The 20,414-nt window shown below is 38.7% G+C and overlaps 1 protein-coding gene across 2 annotated transcripts; it reads left to right on the forward strand.

Moving 5' to 3' along the window:
• The first annotated feature begins 1,887 nt into the window (after positions 1–1,887).
• Positions 1,888–19,334, forward strand: tmem218 (transmembrane protein 218). 2 transcript variants are annotated; one of them, XM_048561904.2, is made up of 4 exons: positions 1,888–1,947; positions 6,320–6,440; positions 8,340–8,445; positions 17,488–19,334. In XM_048561904.2, exons 2-4 carry the CDS (start codon positions 6,331–6,333, stop codon positions 17,617–17,619), a joined length of 348 nt encoding a protein of 115 aa, XP_048417861.1. In that variant the 5' UTR covers positions 1,888–1,947; positions 6,320–6,330; the 3' UTR covers positions 17,620–19,334. The 2 variants fall into 2 exon arrangements, with proteins under 2 accessions (XP_048417861.1, XP_048417862.1); XM_048561905.2 differs by lacking the exon at positions 1,888–1,947 and adding an exon at positions 2,298–2,319.
• The last annotated feature ends 1,080 nt before the right edge of the window (positions 19,335–20,414 follow it).

Below are 20,414 nucleotides of genomic sequence, written 5' to 3' on the forward strand. Positions count from 1 at the left end.
AACTGTGTTTTATGTCACGGTACATTAATTCTATATTAGATCATCTTGTATATTAACTATGCATATTAATATAGATATGAACTCTGTATATTAGATCCCTGTTTATTAATAAAGTATATTAGATAGCAGCATTTAAAACTGTACATAAAGTTGTTCCGTGTATCGACTCTCTGTAAATTAAATCTTTATATTACTCCCTGTGTATTAACTCTGGATATTGGATCACTCTGTACAATAACTGCTTATTAAATCAGTGAGAGATCACCATCAATAGATCACTGCATATTTACTTTTTGTATAATAAGACTCTAATTTAGATCACTGCACACTAATTTTCTGTATATTAATTCCATACTGTTTAGTTGGCTGTATATTAATTCTGTGTAACTCTAAATATGATGATTATACATTAAAGCTGTATATTAACTATATGTTAGATCACTGTATATTACCTATCTTTATATTAATTACGCATATTAAACGATTATATATTCACTCATATTTACTATTTTAGATGACTGTATATTAACTGTATATTAGCTTTCTATATTTGATTACTACATTCATTCTCTGCACATTAATTCCCTATATTACATCATTGTATATTTATTGTATGTTGATTTACTATTTATAAACTCTATATCCACTGTGAGTTAGATGACTATTAGCTGGCTGTATATTAACTCTCGATATCAGATCATAGTATGAACTCTTCATATATTAACTATATCAGATTGTGACAGCTACTGACTATCTTAATTATATCAGAGATAATTGGAACTGCAGATGCTGGAGAATCTGAGATAACAAAGTGTAGAGCTGGATGAACACAGCAGGCCAAGCAGCATCTTAGGAGCACAAAAACTGACGTGTTGGGCCTAGACCCTTCGTCAGAAATGGGGGACGGGAAGGGGATTCTGAAATAAACAGGGAGGGAGGGGGAGGCGGATCAAAGATGGATAGAGGAAAAGATAGATGGAGAGGAGACAGACAAGTTAAAGAGGCAGGGATGGAGCCAGTAGAGGTGAGTGTAGGTGGGGAGGTAGCGAGGGGATGGGTCAGTCCAGGGAGGATGGACAAGTCAAGGGGGTGGGATGAGGTTAATGAACATCAAGCAGATGTTCACCTGCACATCTGCCAATGTGATATACTGTATCCACTGTACCCATTGTAGCCTCCTCTACATTGGGGAAACCAAGCGGAGGCTTGGGGACCACTTTGCAGAACACCTACGCTCAGTTCGCAATAAACAACTGCACCTCCCAGTCGCGAACCATTCCATCTCCCTCTCCCATTCCTCAGATGACATGTCCATCCTGGGCCTCCTGCAGTATCACAACAATGCCACCCCCTCCCCCATTTCTGATGAAGGATCTAGGCCGGAAACGTCAGCTTTTGTGCTCCTAAGATGCTGCTTGGCCTGCTGTGTTCATCCAGCTCCACACTTTGTTATCTTTAATTATATCAGATTTCTATATTGGCTTTATATTAACTCTTTACAACAAATTATTTTATCAACTAATTATAAATTAACTCTTTATATCAGATCATTCAAATAATTCTGGTATATTATCTCTACATCAGGTCACCATATTAATTGTCTGTACATTATCTCTATATCAGATCATTTTATTGACTGTATTTAACTTTCTAAATCAGATCACTATATTAACTCTATATATGAACTCTCAAATTACTTTATTTACTCTCAGTATATTAATTTTCTTTGTTAGATCACAAGATGAACTCTGTAGATTAATTCTGTATCAGATCACTATGTTAAATCTGTATTCACTCTTGTTGCACTCAGACGTAGACAGTTACCATGGCATTTTAACCTGAATGTATGGGAGCCTCCTATTGGTTGAGACACCCTTTGGGCCAATAGGCGCGATGGATGTTGCAAGGTGCTGCTTCTGCTGCGAGTTGCTAGGCTGGCATATGCAGGTTTGAATTCATCTTCATTCGGGGAGAGTATTGGGTATTGGTAAAAGGCAGATTAATGATAATGTTGGAGCTGCTCTTTTCAGACTAGAAACCGCATGCATGGAGCTAGCCATTTTTTGAAAGAGTTTGGGTCGAGGTGAAGAGATGGGTGTTATATACCCTCTAGTTGGATCAGACAGTAGCCCATCAGGTACAGAATGGTGTTGGGAAGTTTCCCAGAGGGATTGCACTTTCTGGAGAGGGGGAAGATGTGTTTGGTGATGGAATAAAAATGGCAAAGCACTCTTGGAAGGCACCGTGCCCTGTAAACTTTACGCGCGCACAACTGCGAAGTAGCCCATATTTAACAAGCTTTAACAGCATAACTCTTCAGTAAGTTGGCTGTGTATTTCTTCCGTAAAAAAGTTATTTCTGCTGGAAGGTGTGCACTAGAGGTTCTTATATAGACGTGAGGAGGCAGTCAACAAAATACGCAATGACAATGGGACATTTCCAGGGTCATGTTTATTTAATGAATAAGCATCTCCGCTGCTCTAGGACGGATGGTCCGTGTCTCCATCAGAACATATTCAGCAATTGAGAAACTGGGTGTAAGGAACTTGGGTTTTTCGCATGAAGCAGAGTGCAAAGACTTCTTGGTACTGATGAACATGCAATTCATATCTGGAGAAACAAGTTTTGAGACAAAGAAGTACTGGAAGCAGAGGGAAAGGAAGACTATCTGAAGTATAGTAAATGAAAAATAACATCCGGACTAGAAGCGGAGTAACAAACAGCACTGACACCTCAATTTGTCTTGGATGGGGTGAAGGAGCTCGTAAAAACCGAAAGAACTGTGGATGCTGTAAATCAGGAACAAAAACGAAGTTGCTGGAAAAGCTTAGCAGATCTGGCAGCATCTGTGCAGGAAAAGACAGAGTTGATATTTCGGATCCAATGATCCTTCCTCAACAGGAGCATGTAATTGATCCTAAAGAGGATGAGACAAAGAAAGCTCAAAATATCCAACAATCAGAGATGAAAGAGAAGGAATTTTCATAGCTTTTAGTTGGAAGAAGTGTGTGGCGTTAAAAGTTTATTTTTCCAAAAAAAACGTGTATCTAACCGTGATTGACATTAAACTCCACAATTGTAGTTGCAAGGAACAGCAGAAGAGCCAGAAAAGAAATTTAAACCAAGTCTCAGAATTGGGAAGGCATCAGAATCTGGAATCAAAATATACTTAGATAAATTTAGTCAAAGGTGTAACAGAACAAGAAAGGTCTGGAATAATTAAAGATTTTAAATCAACATAATTAAGTAATTACATTTCAGTGTCAACTGAAATATTTTAAAAGAATGCAGCAAGAAAACATACATTAAAAATGTGCAGAAGATGATGCTTGGTGTTTTGAACTGTGAAAAGGAATATCCATTTCACCTGAAAAGAACTAAAAAATCTGTCTTAGCTGCAGAAAGTTACAATGTCATCAAAAAAGTAGGTAGCTATCATTTTGATTATTAAAAGGGGTGGGAAATACTCTGAAAGAAGTGGAAAAACCCAGGAGGTAGTAAAGAGATGTAGTATTACAAAGAAATGGATTTAAAAACCACTCATTTGTTACAGAAGAGTGAATAGTACTAATTAAAGTCTTATTAAGTAATTAATACATTATAATAGGAATAGCAGTAAAAAGACTGGGATGTCAAAGAAAATACTGTAACATTGCTGTGATGGGGAGTTCAGCAAGGTCTGTTTAATTTACAACTGCATATGTGAATGCAAGTTTGAAGAATAGAGTTATAGAATATTGAATTAACACCGATTTTAAATTTATCTACATTAATAAGATTAATCAGTACCTTGTGGGGAAAAAATGGATAAAGATGTAAAAATATTTCCAAGCTATTCAAAGGTTGAGAAGGAGCATGCAGAACACAAGACTAAATTTCATTGGAGATGACAGTTCTTCAAATGCAGGATTGCTTCAAAATCAAAAATTAAATGCAGAAGTAGCTCACAGTCACGCTGTTGCAGAAGGTGAGATTGTATACGCAAGGACCTTTAGAAAATATAACTGAAGCATCAGAGAGGAAGTTGGTGATCCCAACCATCTGGGATTCAAAGAAGAGAGATAACAAGGTGTATAGCTGGATTAACACAGCAGGCCAAGCAGCATCAGAGGAGCTGGAAGGCTGACGTTTTGGGCCTAGACCCTTCAGAACACCCAAAGGGCCATGCTGTTTGACGTAATGACTAATCTTTGAGCCTTACAGCCCACATACCATAGTCTTTGCAGACGAAGAACATGTACACACATTATGCCCCTTTCATCTTAATAGGTGACGAGTATTCTTTGGTTCATTCCTCAGCAAAGCCTTGACCAATCAGTGTCAACCTTTTCGTCAGAATTTAAAAAAGCTTAGTAGTTATTGAACATTGTTTAACAGGTGCATTCTGCATGACAATGTCTGTACCAGTTAGAGTTCACATGCTGTAGTGGAATAACTGTCAGAAGCATAGAAGTCTACAAATTACAGAACACTAAAGTGGACAGAAGAAAGTTGAAAATGTGTAAATTGTTCACAACCAAGAAACTTCACGTTAAGCCGGCAAACATGTCACATCTTCAACTTTCTTAGGAGAGTCGAAGGAGTTTGACTACCTCCCAGAGAACAGTTGATCCAGAAACAAACAGTTGTCATCCAGGCTGATCTTGGGGAAACTTTCACTGGGCTTCCTAGATGTGGTGGAACCTACAGGGTTCTAATAAATGTACTATAGTTTTATACATTGTGTAATGGAGTATACCATGAAAAACAAAAATTTGGAGTGGGAGATGTTGGATAAGGTAATGGTTCTAAAAGAGGTTAATGTTTTTGTTACATTGGTTCCACCCATTTGACTGATGTTACGTACAATTTGTGGGTGGAGATGAGATCTACGCAAGCTCTCAGGGAGAGCAGATGTATCTGTCCTTAAGATCCTGGTAATGTTCTTGACCAATTTTTACTTATTGCTGTCATGCAGTAAGCCTTCTTGTTATCCAAGAACAGCGCCATCTAAGTAGATATTCTGTGATAGTCTGTCCACTATCACTAATCACTAGACAGGCCCGTGATAAAGCATAGATAACAACCTCAAGCAAGCCACATACAGATAGTGGTGTCAAAGACCACAAGGTCCAGGAGTGGTCATCTGGGAGAATATCAGAGATGGTAGTGGGCTGTGCTCCCATAGTGTAGGAAAATTAGCTTGGATGTGTAATGGACAGTCAGTTCATTACCACTTTCTACACACAGTGTTTATCTCAGAATGAGAGGATAGCTGGATCTGGATAAACATACTTGTTCGAGTGTTGGAGAATGTAAAAAATAATGTAGGTATAGCAAGATCAAAACTTAATATAGAGGAAAAATTAAAAGGGAAATATAATTTGTCTTGACAATTTGAAAATTCTTGCTAAGTCTTAGTTTTTCTGGTTGGTAAATCTTTACCATTATTTCCAGACTCATGGACTAAGAAATTACTTCAAAATGCATCATCCACTTCTGCATGATGTTATAGAAAACAGTTCATAATTTATCTTGCCCCTTGATGGGCTGAGGTTACCAAATAGTTATTTTGAACATTGCTTCAGTTCTTCCAAATACAGCTCTTCAAATGCTTCACAGGTTTGGGACCTGGTTTGGATCTTGTAACCTGCTAATGGCAGTGAATGGGGTGGAATAGAGAGTCAGTCCAGATGTGATGCATTTTTTTATTGCAGTGAATAGGACACACATTTTAAAAAAATGGAACATTAATTTCTAAAGATTACTGCCCAAGACCTGAATGTGTCAAAGTGGATTGTTAGTGGATCACTAGCGCTTTCAAAGTTGCTTTTCTCCACATCTGATGCCCTCTTAATGCAGCAGCGTACAGCTGAATATTTCTCCTTTGATTTATAAGGAGTGAGATTTGTTCACTAAAAGAAAATTATAACCAAGTTCCTTCCTGCCAGTGTGTTGAGGTAATATTCTCAGTAGATTTCCTTCCAGGGCAACATGTTTGCTTGGACCATCTGGGATAAAGACAGATTGTGTTGTGGAGTCTAGACAGGTTTTCCCCTTCAAGAAGATCAGAGTTTGAGGAGAGATTCCTGAATCATTTTACGCACTACTCAATATCTAAGCTTGTCTGCTGCAGCCACATTAGCCAATAAATGATGTGTAGCATAAAGAAGCTTAAGGGAATAAAATAATTAATTCAGAGTGTGATTGGAAATGATCTATAAGTGAGCTGAAAAGAATCACATGCATAAAGATGATGGTGAGGCTGTATTCCAATCATTTATCTACAAATGTTATCAAGTTCTTTCAGGGACTAACACCGTTTCATTCTTACTTACAGTAACCTCCACAATGGCTGGTGTTTTAATGGGAGTAGGGGCAGGAGTTTTTATTCTGGCTATTGTATGGGTTTTATCATTGCTGATATGCATGCTGCTATCTCGTTCAGGAGGTGTGATCAGGTAAGGCCTTTATTTGTTGTTTCAGTCTACTATTTAAATGTAAAATTGAGTACATTTGAGATTCTGCCTCTGTTTCAATATTACACCTTTATTATTTTGGAGATTAGCGTGAAATCCATATAATTATATCAGGCTTTGCCCAGCTTCTGGTTGTCTCCATTTATGTGCCTGACTACAATTTTTTTTCATCAAAACCTAAAGCCATAATACAAACACTGACTTTTGTGTAGTTTTTAGACCAAACTGTTTGTATTCTAAAGATGGATTTTTGCAAAGACTATGTTAATTTTTACAGAAGGAACGTTATCCCTTAGAGCAATAATAAACCTGCAACAGATGTAACTTTTAGTTGGCAGCCTGATTTGAAAAGCCCCATCAGTGGTTATCAAACTATGTATCAATGGATCCACTATTTTAGATGTTATCTTTTATTTTCTTTGCTTTTATCTTCTGCTTTTATTTCCTAATCTGTGTTTCTTTATTCACTTATGTATTCACTATTATTCACTGTGTATCTATATGCACTTATTCTCTCAGTTATGGTTGTCTCTTTCCTCTTCATTTGGCTTTTACACCTCTACTTATATATTACTATAAAAAACAGGTCAGGACTACTGCATAGGTAACACACATTGATCAAGGAGCATAGTGAGTGGGAATGAATAGGGCAGGTTACATAAAGGAGAACAGAGAGCTAGAAAGAAATAGATAATGGAACAATGAGTACACATAAAGTAAGGGAATGGTTTATGGCAGCGTTGTCCAGTGGAAGTTGCTAATTAGTTATAGGTATGGGAATGGTGTCAGATTTTTGGCTCCTTGAAATAATCTTAGTAGAAAATGTAGAAACCAAGGTAGGCTATTTAACCATTTCACCATTCTGAGATTTTGGCTAATCTACACCAAGACCCCATAAAATCGCCTTTATCCATATCCCGTTAATCTTTGATTAACAAGAATCTTCCCAGTCAGGGTTTTAGAATTAATATTTTATCTAGCATCAATTGCCATTTATGAAAGAGGTTTCAAGCATCTGCCACCCTTTGATATAGAAGTATTTCTTAATTTCACTCCTGAAAGATCTGGCTATTTTTAGATTATGCTATCTACTGGCAAAATTAATTTCTCCATAACTAAAATACTTTAATAGACTTGAACAATATATGTACATTTGCTTTTCCTTTCAATTACTAAACAAATACCTGCTGTTCAGTAGTCAAGAAGAAAACAACTCTGATCAAAAACATGCATTGTCTACATTTCATTATACTATTTGATGAAGGTATGTGTGAAGGTATCAAGGCTACGTGCATCTACCGTGCAAATTGTGTTGAGATTACACCCTCAAGGATGGTGTCCATTCCTCATACATATTTGCAAATAAAATACAATTAATTCCGCCTATATTTCCAGTTAATTGCATGTTGCTAATGGTTAATGGTTTGGATAACTCAGTCACTGATTTTAAAAAAAACTCAAAGAACAGTTTAGGATTGAGTTACTTAAGAAGGAGCACAGCAAGAGCAGAATGGTCAAGTCAGGGTTGTGGAAAGAACATGTGTAGCAGAAGGCAGTTCACACAGTTTCAGTGAGGGTGTACCAAGATAGTGGAATGCAGAGAGCAAACCAGAGAAACATCTGAAAAGCAAAAATTTTGTTTAACGTGAAAAATTGAAATAGGAAAGCTTGACCTGATCGATATAAACTACAATTGACTACTGGAGCCAGTGTAACATCAATGTGGTACCAGTTTTCTTTGATTTAAATTGATTTTCAGCTTATCAATTTTGGTGCTCTGATCCTTTCATTAGGCCCCTTGGTTGATAGCCAGCACAATCAAGTATCATCCATTGCATACTACAGATTCATTGGGAATATCTTGTGTGTTATTTTATCTAGCTGGCTTTCGATTATATTGGTTTTCTTCCTTGCATTGATGATCACCTTGATCCTCATCTTCTTTCCCCGAGCCAAAGAAACACCTGAGTCAGTGACTGAAGATGTGGTAAGAACAGAGTTTATATTTGTTGCTTTAAATTGCCTTTCATAACCTGCCCCTGAGCTTATATTAAAAACAATGAACCGTGTGCAGGCAACAGATCCTGATCAACCGTCAGGCACTCCCCTTCTTCACACATGCGATGCACAACATATTGATTTCAGTGAAGGATGAAGTACTGTACTTGCAGCATAAATCCAGCCAGAACTCCCAAAAGAACAAATCAAAGGTTTAAACTAAAAGCAAACTTAAACCCCAGCAGTAAATGATAACCCTTCACTATATCACTCCCTCGCTGTATCCATTTAATTACAGTGAGAGCTTCTGGGCACCTACATGTTCCTCTGGTCATAGCATCAAAGCTCACTTATTGACGTCGCTTGAGTTGCTGTGACCTGTATTCTTCAACTGATAAATTATGTCAGCACACTAAGTCTCAGATTAGGATCAGAATTTTATTGTAAACCAATCTCTTACCTTCGCCTAATCTTGATCTTCCCTGATGTTTTCCCTTTTTTGAAATTGAGAAATCCAGGTCAAAACCTATGCTGCAGGAAAAAAAAGGCCAAGAAAGTAAAAGCGAGGAAGAGGCTGTTTAAGAAGTTGTGGCTAGGTGAGAACGCACATTCCTTTTAAAAGTGTTTAGAGTGTAGGAAGAGGGATAGGTGCTGATCGATACGAATTTCCAGAGTTTAAAATTCTGCACAGGAATAAGTTACGGAGGGATCGAATACCATAAATTTTGATTTCATTGTAAGTGAGGCCTGGAATGGCAGAAGAACAACAACAATGGGTGGAATCTTTAAGGGGTCTGAGCAATGTGGCATAAAGCGAATAGTGTGGCAAAATTGTGTAGCAATGCCTATCTTCATGTTTGGAGCAATTCAAGCCATCATTCATGTTTTTCACAAATCACATGGCAAGGTTCTGACTAGGTAATTGCAGGACGGCAGTTGATGAGGAGTAGTACTTGTTAAATGCCTTGTTAACAGCACAGCTGACTGCATTGATTTTCAGCCTCCCATCTTCTCAAACTTGCCAATCTAGCTAAATATTGATAAAGCCCAACAAGGAAACCAGAGTAGGCACCTGGAAGATTTAGTTTATTGCTTGCTGTGAATAATCTCATGACATCTGCCATGTGCCAGCCTCTAAGAACCCTCATGGCACATCTCTGATCCACTAACAGGCTGCTTCTGCATTTCAGTACTGTACCTTGGGATGTTCTGGCAACCATCTTCTTTTTAATTCACTTGTGGGATGTGGACGTTACTGGCTGGCCAGCATGTATTGCTCATCCAAGTTGCCCTTGAGAAGGTGGTGGTGAGCTGCCTTCTTGAACCGCTGTAGTTCATGTGTGAAAATTGATCCACAGTGCCATTTCCGAGGGAATTCCAGAATTTTGACTCAGTGACAGTAAGCCAGGAGGATGAAAGGCTTGGAGGGGACCTTGCAAGGGATGGTGTTCCCTTATATCTGCTGCCTTGACCTTCTCGATGGAAGTGGTTTTGGGTTTGGAATGTGCTGTCAACAGATCTTTGGTGAATTTTTGCTTCTAGATAGTACATACTACTGCTACTCAGCATTGGTGGTAGAGGAAGTGGATGCTTGTGGATGTGATGCCATTCAAGAGGTTACTTTGTCCTAGATGCTGTCAAGCTTCTTGACTGTTGTTGAATCTGTACCCATCAGGCAAATGGGGAACATTCCAGACTTGCTCTTTGTAAATGGTGGACAGGCTTTGGGGAGTCAGGAACCAAGTTACTCGCCAGAGAATTCCTAACCTCTGACCTTCTCTTATAATCACTGTATTTATATGGTGAGTGCAGTTGGGTTTCTGGTCAATGGTACCCCCAAGGATGTTGATACTGGTGGATTCAGTGATGGTAATATTGAGTGTCATGGGACGGTAATTAGATTGTCTCGTATTGGAGATGCCGCTGCCTGGCATTTGTGTGATGTGAATGTTATTTGCCATTTGTTAACCGAAGCCTGGATATTGTCCAGATTTAGTTGCATTTGAATATGGACTGTTTCAGTGTTTGAGAAGTCATGAATCGTGCTGAACATTGTGCAATTATCAGCAAACATCCTCACTTCTGACCTTGTGATGGAGGGAATGTCATTGATGAAGCAGTTGAAGATAGTTGGGCCTAAAACTCCTGCAAAAATGGCCTGGAGCAGAGATAACTGATCTCCAACAGCCACAATTTGTCTTCCTATCTGTCAAATATGACTAGTGGAAAATTTGCTCCCAGATTCCCATTCATTGCAGTTTTGCTAGGGCTGCTTGACGTTACACTTGGTTGAATGCAGCCATGATGTCAAAGCCAGTCACTCTAGCCTCAGGTGTAATGCTGCTGCAAAGACCCAATGGATTTAGTGTCACATACCCAGTTCAGACATTGGACTAGGCTTGTTTTTTTGAGCTCTTCACCTATACAATGGATGCTCACAGCATCCCTACATTCCACTGGCTTCTTTGAACCTTCAGCCAGAGAAACCAGGGTTATTGTTACTGCTGTCTTCTCACACCATTTTAGCACAGACAAAACCAGCAAGCTTGTCATAGTTTGTCAGCAATCTCAGCCATTTCAAGGGACATAGGCCTCGCTGAGCTTATCCAGAACAGGAAGTCAACGGCAGCCTCACATACTGTCCAGGACTTATTCAGTGTGTTTTCAGTATGAATTCAGTCCATATAAAGAGTGAGGAGCCAGATGATATACAGCCCACCACCTGCCTTGATTCTTTCTGTCCCATTCTGATCTGTTTTCCTCGTGGAATGAGAGAGGTTGCAATTACAGAAGATGAAAGTGCATGGCACAGCTTTTACTGTGGGTGCAGGTGGGAGGTGTTCTGAATAACTGAGTAGGCAGCACAGAGGACATGCAGGGTTAGTGGTGTCAGAGTTGAGATGGATGAAAACAAGTGAGGGAACAGGTTGAAGACAATGCTGCAAGTCATAGAGCATAAGCCTTGGTGGGAGGTGGGTACAGCAGCAGAGATAGTGACATTATGGAGAGAAGATGGTGGCACTTACGCTGGCAGAAAGGAGAAGGTCATTAACCTTCTTGCTGTATTGCTGGGCATACCTTGAGATTGTGGTGAGATGGTGATGAGCAATGGCCACAGAAGCAAGCTACACAAAGGAGAGGCTGGTATGAAAGAAAGCCTCGTCTATCAGGTGAGAGGTGTTTGCTCTTAACTGATTTTTAGTAAGAGAGATATTATTAACACCACCTGGAAAAGGAAACATTGCCTGAATTTTGAATAGGCTTAAGGTTTATGGTCAGTGGCTTTCAAAATTTACTCTGGGGCACCTCCTAAAAAGGTTTACATATCCAGGGACCCACATGCCTCCAAAACTAAATTAGTTAAGACCATGTCAGCTGCCAAAGAGAAAATAATATATACTGAAAACATTTTTAATAAGTGTACAGTAACAGGAGATTCATGCCTCTAAATTAACAAAAAACTTGAAATCCAATGACGTGACAATGATTATCTTGCAATCCTCGTAAAAGGATTTCTATTTGAAAATGTGATTATAAATAATTAACACAGCACTTTCCAAACTCTTCTAGTTGGAAATTAATGTGACTCCGGAGACCAATAAAAATAACAGTAACATACAGCTTATAATTATTAAAGTTTGCATATTATAGTTCAACATATAATCATTAAAAGTGTGTTTTAAAATCCTCAAATTTCCTGTTTTTGCTTAGATTATAGTCAAGCTGTCTATGTTCTCCTCTGATGGAAGACGAAGAAAGGTCCCTTCCTGACCCATAATAGATGCAAATTGCTGCGCTATAGATGGCAGCTGTTAACCATGGCCTGTCACCAGAAGCAGCTCTGCAGTTTTTGCCCTGCATGGTAGAAACATGGGACTGGTAGCTTCTTATTCAGGGTTAGCAGCCTCCACAAGATGTTCATGAAGCTACACTATCCAGTTTCTAGGTGCATTTGTCTCTACTGTGCATAGAAAGAGGAGGCAGGTACGTGTAGGGTGGGCTGCGGTGTGGGCTTTAGTGTAGTTCTGGAGGAGGAGTTTATAATCCCATCACTGTTTCTACATCTCCAAAAGAGGCTCACATCCCACAATTTGGGGAGAATTGAATTGATATAGAAATATCCCTCAAAAATATGAATTTGGCAAGGATGAGGAGTTGCACCTGAGGGCAGAAGAGAGAAGAATTTCAATTATAAAAATGAATAAGAGGGCAAGAGAAGGTAGTTTTGAGACTTTCAAAGATTTGAAAGTGTCACAATTTCCATTAATCCATTGCAAAACTCAAAAATGACTAGAGTGTATTGGTATAGCAAATGCACTGAATGAGGAATGAGGTCTGTGCCTTGAGTGTGTAGTTTGAAGAAGCTGAAAAATGAAGAGTGGAATCAACACAAAGTATTGTGTTTAATGATGAGTAGATAAGATTGTTAATGTGGAGTGGGAACGTGATAGTCTGGAAGAATCCCTGGGCTGGGAAGGAGCTTAAGAAATGAGTCAACAATTGTACCACAGAGTCTGAGGGCTTTTTCAGAGGAAGCTGAAGCAGTAGACTTTAAAAATACTTGTTGGACCATGATTGAAAGCGTAGGAGATGGCAAAGGAATTTCTTAAAATGTTTATTTGTCAGAGATATGTAACTCAAGAATAATTTCGCTTATGGTGTGTATGTACCAAACACCATCAAAGTAATCATGTTTGCTTACCTTTCATTACAACAATAACTTTATATTCAGCATCATAATGTAGTAATTAAAAACAAACAAAAGCAGCTGCCCAGGAAGAGAGGACTTTCTCTCCATCCGTTATCTGACTCTATTTCTCCTCTCCACTATTTTGTACAAATTGTATACACCATATATATTTCCCATTTATTTGGCAGAACTGTTTTCTGCTTCATGAATTTCTGCAATACTGTATACATTGATTCTGGAGCACACTAAGCCAGTCTTAGTTACACTGCAAAGTAGAATTAAGAGCACAGATTGCAACTGAGAACAGCAGTATTCATGTTTTCAAGTGATGATAGTGACTTCAACTTTTCTGTCCATTCAGTAGTCACTGCATTCAGCAGTATTCACTTCTGTTTCCACACATCACCAGCAGTATCACAGCCTCAGAAGGGACTTAGAAACCACCATCTCGCATGCTTCTGGTGGTCTCTGTAATGTAAAGATACATAAAAGCACCTGGGATTGCCTGTAGCCATTTTTCTGGAATGGCTGAACGCACTGGTTTGGCATGTTGCAAGCTCATCTTTGGTATTTATAACAGTGTTGGCTACAGTGTATTGTAGAAATATACACAATATTTTAATAATGAAAGCCCAAAGAAATGCAAATAATTTCACCTCTCCAGTTTACTGACTGACAGGAACACCATCTCCAGCTGATCAGATGAGAGAATTCATAAACCTGGACATTAAAGCGGAATTGTGTTGCCATGTGCTTCAGCTAACTTTCAGCTATGATCACATAGTAGCATTACCGTGGTACCAATTAGCAGGGCACAGGGCAAGACCTTTGCTCATGAGCCAATGAGCTATTAATATTACATGGCCCAAGCTCTCTGTACTGCTCACAGTATCAGGCCCCACTAATTGGCTCATTAAAGAATGAGGTGTGTTAAACGAGCACCTGTCTAATCCACAGGAGACTAGTTCTGCTGCTGAGGTGGAGTTTATTTTTCCTCAATATCATCTTAGAGTGCCGAGGTCCTTGTATTGCTTCACAAGAGCACAGAGGCAAAACCACCTGCAGAGGCTATGATTAGCATTCGTTAGTATTCTTTCTCTGTCGTTCTCTCTCTGCCTGTTCTGCTGTCAAAACTAATTAATATTTTAGACCATACATAAAGTTGTAGATTTGCATGCTAACATTATCTGGGAATTCGAAGTGTTCAGCAGAATAGAATTGCAAAAAAAAATGGATTTTCTTTTTTGGAGAGTCACATGTAAATATTTATGTTGTCCCGTCATCTCAATCTTGATCAAAATAATGTGGGCATTGGGACATGGATGATTCCATTTAAGATTCTATCTAGTTCAGTCAATTTATGTCACACGGGTCAACTTACAGCATAGCAATGGTGATGCCACTGGATTTTGTTACAGTATGTTTGTTTATAAAAAGACCAACCACCTAGTTGATCTCATTGTTCTAGAACATGAATGCTTTGAGCCCTTCCATTTTAGTACCCTGGCCTCAACCAGCAAGCTGGACAGCCTTTCCCAGTTGTTGCTCAGACTCAAAGTTATCTGCAGGTTCTGTTAGTGCTACCTTGCACATGAGGCATTATGGTGACTGAATGGACAAAAAGATGGTGGATGAAGTGGGGAAATGTGACACTCTTGGTTCGGAAGAACAGAAGAATTGGTTATATTTTAAATGTTGAGAAACTTTAATATTGATATTCAGAGAAATTTAGCTGCGTTTGCACAAGAAACATATATTTAACATTCACGTACAGTAAGCATTTAGGAAAGCAAGTAGTGTGTCGGCCACTGTTACAAGACAGCAGGAGCACAAGAATAAGGGAGTGATTGTATGGGGCAAGATCAGATACTGCCTGAAGTACATTTTCCAATATTTGTGCCTAAGCAAGGATATACTTACCAAAAGAATGCAACAAGTATTGACTAGATTGATTCCTGGGAAGAGAAGAGGAGAGAGATTGAATAGAATGGGCCAACATTCTGTGGAGTTTAATGGCATCATGAAACATAGAATACTTTGAGAGTTGCTGTAGTCCCACAAGACTCTTCTCGTATTAGAGAGTGACAGTTGATGGGGAGTTTAACCTGAGGGTCACCAGAAGGGGTGAGTTTGAGAGGATGGGTTGTCATTATGACCTCAACTTGTCTGTAAATTGAACCCCTGCTGTTTGGTGTCACTTTACATTATAAAGCTTCCATTAGGCCAAAGATTTTGAATGGGTTTTCCCGTGCTTGATAGAATATAGAAATGGGTCTGGAAGATGAACTTATTGATCAGTAGAAAAGACTCGAAGCTCTGTTAGTTGGATGATTTTTGAGAAATGGTTGCATCCTCGAATGCTTTTATGAAGCAAAGGAGCCAGCAGTGTACATGCCAGAGCTTCCAAATATATAAAAGGATGAGTGGCTTCCTTATTCTCCCCCATCCCCATAATCCAAAATGAGAACAAAGCAACGTAACAAATCACGTCAAATAGTTTAATTGTCTTTGGTCAGACACACACACCATGAATGTTTAGGATTTGTTTTAATTTTGCAACTACTCTCAATGAAGTTAGTCCAGTTTTTGAGGTTATCATTATTCAAAATAACAACTACAGGACGAGAAAGGAGAACTTATAGCCTAGTTGTTGTTCTATTTTCTAAGGTTGATTTGATACGTTTTGACCAAGATTTTATCTGTGCTCTTCATGGTAGTGTTTACCTGTTTGCTAGTATTACCTCTGGTTTTGAAAAAACGCCAAAATGCTTTGTTGTTGCAACTTCAATTTGTGGGTACAATGCCCGTCAGAAAATGTATCTTCCACACCGTCACCATGTCAGACTGTTTCAGTGTTCTTTAGATTTGATGTACAGTTAGGAAGTTCTGATTGTTTGAAATTTAATTGAATAATTTGTCAACAAAGTGCTGATTTAATATGTATCTAGAGCCAGCCATTAATTTCATGATTTCAAAATGAGAGCATCACTTAAAGTGTCCGGTCATCTTAACCTCCCTGTAGCTGATTTCCGTAATTGGTTCCACTTGTTGGAAGTGTTGTGTTAGTCTTCCCCAGGTGCCAGGAATCTTCAGAATGATGATTTTCCCTGTCTTGCTCGGGATACTGTCGCTCACGTTTTCTCCTACAGCATTGCTGACCTGGTAGTAAGATGGGTTGATTCTATGCAACCCATATGAGTAGAGTCCAAGCTCAGAGCTAGTGAGTCATTGCATACCAAACTGTTGATTTGCTCAGTAACAAGGTAACACGCATGTTCTTCACCACAGTTAGCAAAAAATATTGACAGTAAAAGTCATCCTGAGAACCTCTTGGTAATTGGTTACAGAATATCATTAGTATAATAAAGGGACTTATTTTTGCACTTTACCCAGCAAATGATTCAGTCACAAAAACAGGTTATTGGCTAGAGAGAGCAGGGCCTAATGCTGCCTTCTGTTTTGTTACCTACTGTCTATGTAGTGTAGCTGCATTTGACAAGCTAAAGCTTCAGACTTGTCAAGTCCAAATTCTTTCATGTCAAAACAATTCTTGTCTTTTTTCTGGAAAGTAAGTGGAATATATATAATCTCTTTGTGTATGCAAGTTATTTGTTTTCCGTGTTTTTTAAAGCCTCTATTCAATTCAAGTGGTTTGTAATCTGTTTTTCTCAAAAGCTTCTGTTTACAATGGTCCGACCTTGGAAATAAAACATTGTACCAGAAACAATCCATATTTTTGGCGTGCTGTCAAGAGAAATTTCACGTTATTCCACTATATTACGATGGAATGCTGCAGATTCCTAATTAAATGACCCAGGTTATTTTAATAAAAACCGAAAGAACTGCGGATGCTGTAAATCAGGAACAAAAACAGAAATTGCTGGAAAAGCTCAACATGGCAGCATCTGTGAAGAAAAACTGAGGAAGGAATAACGGACCTGAAACATTAACTCTGATTTTTTTTTATTCACAGATACTGCCAGACCTACTGAGCTTTTCAAGCAACTTCTGTTTTTGTTTTAAGCCAGGCTATTTTAATTGTTTTCCTTTTATCACTAACTAGCATTCACTTCTTTTTGGGGTAAAATTACCTCCAGGACTAACTTCTCCTTGGTTAACAGTATTAAGGACAGGGGTGATCACGTGATGGCAGCCAGAAGTAAGGGCATTATTTTTATCTCAGGATCATCGAGGTTATTTCCGCTGGCTCTTTGCACTTGTTTGTGGTCAAGCTGAAGTTTTAAATCTGGAAGCAGATTCCTACCCTTATCTTCCTCATAAAAGTAAGCAAAAATGGGACCAGGTCTGACCCATATGATGCCTCTTTTGTTTCTCTTTCAGATTTATGACAGTTTCTTCATTGGCCGCTATTGTCTGTTGTGTATACTAATTGTGACGCTCCTGACAGGCTTGATTCTACTGTTTCCCCATTATATTGTGGAGCACGTGGAAGCTAAGCTCCTTCGGAACTGAGAAGTGATCTGGAACCCCTGTAATTTGTATCTGTATGTGTTAAAGAAACAGCTACTTGTTAAAACATTCTTAAAGGTGCATTTTTATGAAAGAAACATGAGGTGTGACCATTGTAATATTTGGGAGGGAACGGTCAACCTAAAATAACATAAGAATGAGTTAAACTTTACACTTTCAAAGAAAAATCCCTAAAATCGCTGATTGCATTTATTTTCCTTGGATCTGGGAAAGGAGTCAAAACTAATCTTATCAGTTCATGGAATGTGAGTGTCGCTGGTTGAGCCAGCATTTATGTCATCCCTAATTGCTCAGGTGAAAGTGTTGGTAAGCTGATTTTTTTGAATGGCTGCAGTCATTGATAAAGCAACAGTTTGGAGAGAGACTGGGGCATCAATATGCAGAAAGTAACTCGCAAAATCATAGAAGTTAACATTATTGAATAAGGCGCATCAACCTTGTGTCAGTGAGTTAGGGAATGATACAACAGTTCAGTTTCACCATCACCTTGTAGGCCAGTGCATGAAGAGCAGGTCATTTGGAGAAAAAGGCTACCATTACTGAGCAGTCTGTGGTTTAGCAGAGAGAAGGAGAGACCACTGAGAAAAGGTGAATAATTCTGCATTCAAGCAAGGGGTGAGGCAGGATATTATTAAGGTGGAGAAGGTTCAAAAGAGATTTACCAGGAGGTTGCTGAATATGGAAGGTTTGAGTTATAAAGAAAGGCTGGATAGGCTGGGGCTTTTTTTCATTGAGGCATAGGAAGTTGAGAGGTGACTTAATAGAGGTTTATAATAATGCAGGGTACAGACAGGTAGGTGTACTTTCCCTAGGGAAGGAGATTTCAAGACCGGGTGCAGAATTTAAAATGAGACGAGAGAGATTTAAAAATAACGAGAAAATTTTTCACACAAAGGGTCATTCACATGTGGAATGAACTTCCTGAGGAAGTGGTGTATATGGGTACAGTTACACCATTTAAAAAGCATTTGGATAAGTACATGAATAAGGAAGGTTTGGAGGGATATGGGCCAGGAGCAGGCAGATGGGACTCATTTAGTTTGGGATTATGTTCGGCATGGACTGGTTGGACCAAAGGGTCTGTTTTTGTGCTGTATGACTGTGAGGGAGTCCTTCATTGTCAGTTTATGGAAAATCCACATTTCAAATATGCACCTCAAATAACGTGTGAGTTATTGCTCACAAATAGCAGAACCTGAGAGACACCATGTCCAGATATTGTTTCAGCCTGTGTTCTCACAGTCAGAACTCATTCTCCTTGGAGACCTCATCAGTGAATCTTCAATAAGATTGAGTACTATATGCAGTCATGGGCTCCACTCAGAATCCAAGATATTGAGGCATTAGAAATTCACTAAGATGCTGCCAACCAATTGAAAAACAAATAAGAAGTGAGATTGAAAAAATAAGAATTAATCTTGTTAGCCCAAATGAGAATTTATGGTGTTGGAAGCAGAATGTGGCATAAGTGTTTAAAGTTATAACAGACCAACAATTACAAATGGATCAAGCAGATTTTGTATTTATATTATGCAGTTGTTTTTTATTTGTATTTTAGAAACTTATATTTTGTACCTAATTTCTTTTGAATTAAAATCTTGCTCTATAAATAGTTTTTTTTTAGCTGGAGAATACAGGCATGGCTATATATTCTACTGTCTTTTAATTAATAAAATAAAACTTGTGCTAAGATTCCAGCCTGAGACTCTTGACTTAAATAGATCATCCTTGGGATAATCTCAACTCCAGTCATCTCTCTCTAATGAGAGGGCAGGGGTATAGTTCTCTGGGACTGTGGTGCTATTACCTTTACCTAGTATTTCATTGTGAGGAGAGAAACGCTTCTTTTCGTAGCACCATTGCCCCTGAGCTAATATTCAAGGTGAAAGAATCTGGAGCCTGGTGGTGTCACAATGCCATCTGCTGTTACAATTAAGAATGATCAATATGATAAAGTGCAACTTTGTAAGTAAGATGTAGAAAATGTCTCGAAACTAAATGGACCATGATTGTATTAAAGATGAAGAGAAGGAAGGAAAAATATCTAGTTAGGATGGCTTTGCATAAAATTTGCAATCATACACGTTCTGTGTCACCTCTGTATAATGGTAGTTTGCCAGTTTTAGGCATAAACAAATAATTTGTACTTAACCGATTTATCTTGCCATATATAATAATGTATTTTTCCCTTATGATTGATTTCAAACATGACTACTATGCTGTCAGGAGCTGCAACAGAGAATGGAAAAGTAGAACAACTCAAACAAATGAACGAGACCAGGCTGGGTGTAAGATGTATGTTTTGTTACAATAGGCCTTGTCTCTCAGATGTTATGAAAAAATTGCAAATTGCGATATCACGCAGTGAAAGCTCCCCATCTACTGTGCTGCAAAGCTGCTGAATGGAAGAGTGGGTAAATGGAGTTGAAGAACAGATCTTCAAAAGGTCTGAATGGCAGAAGAGGCTTGAGGGACTGAATGAATGGCCTCCTGTTACTCAGAGTTATTTTCATTGAGCTAATAAGTTCTTCATTTCTTAGTCAAAAGACTGCAACTATAGGATAAACACACACTCTAGACCAATGGTCCATTGAAAGTTATTATGTTCTTTGGATGTGGGTGTCACTGGCTAAAAAATATCTGTTGCCCAGAAGGTAGTTGAGAGTCAGCCACATTGCTGTGGGTCTGAAGTTTCATGTAAGCCATTCCAATAAGATGGTGGATTTCCCTCCGTTGCGGCAATCGACCGCAGTTATCTGGTCATCATTAGGCCAGAT

Source organism: Stegostoma tigrinum, chromosome 32 (genome assembly GCF_030684315.1).
Source record: "Stegostoma tigrinum isolate sSteTig4 chromosome 32, sSteTig4.hap1, whole genome shotgun sequence".
NCBI lineage: Eukaryota > Metazoa > Chordata > Chondrichthyes > Orectolobiformes > Stegostomatidae > Stegostoma > Stegostoma tigrinum.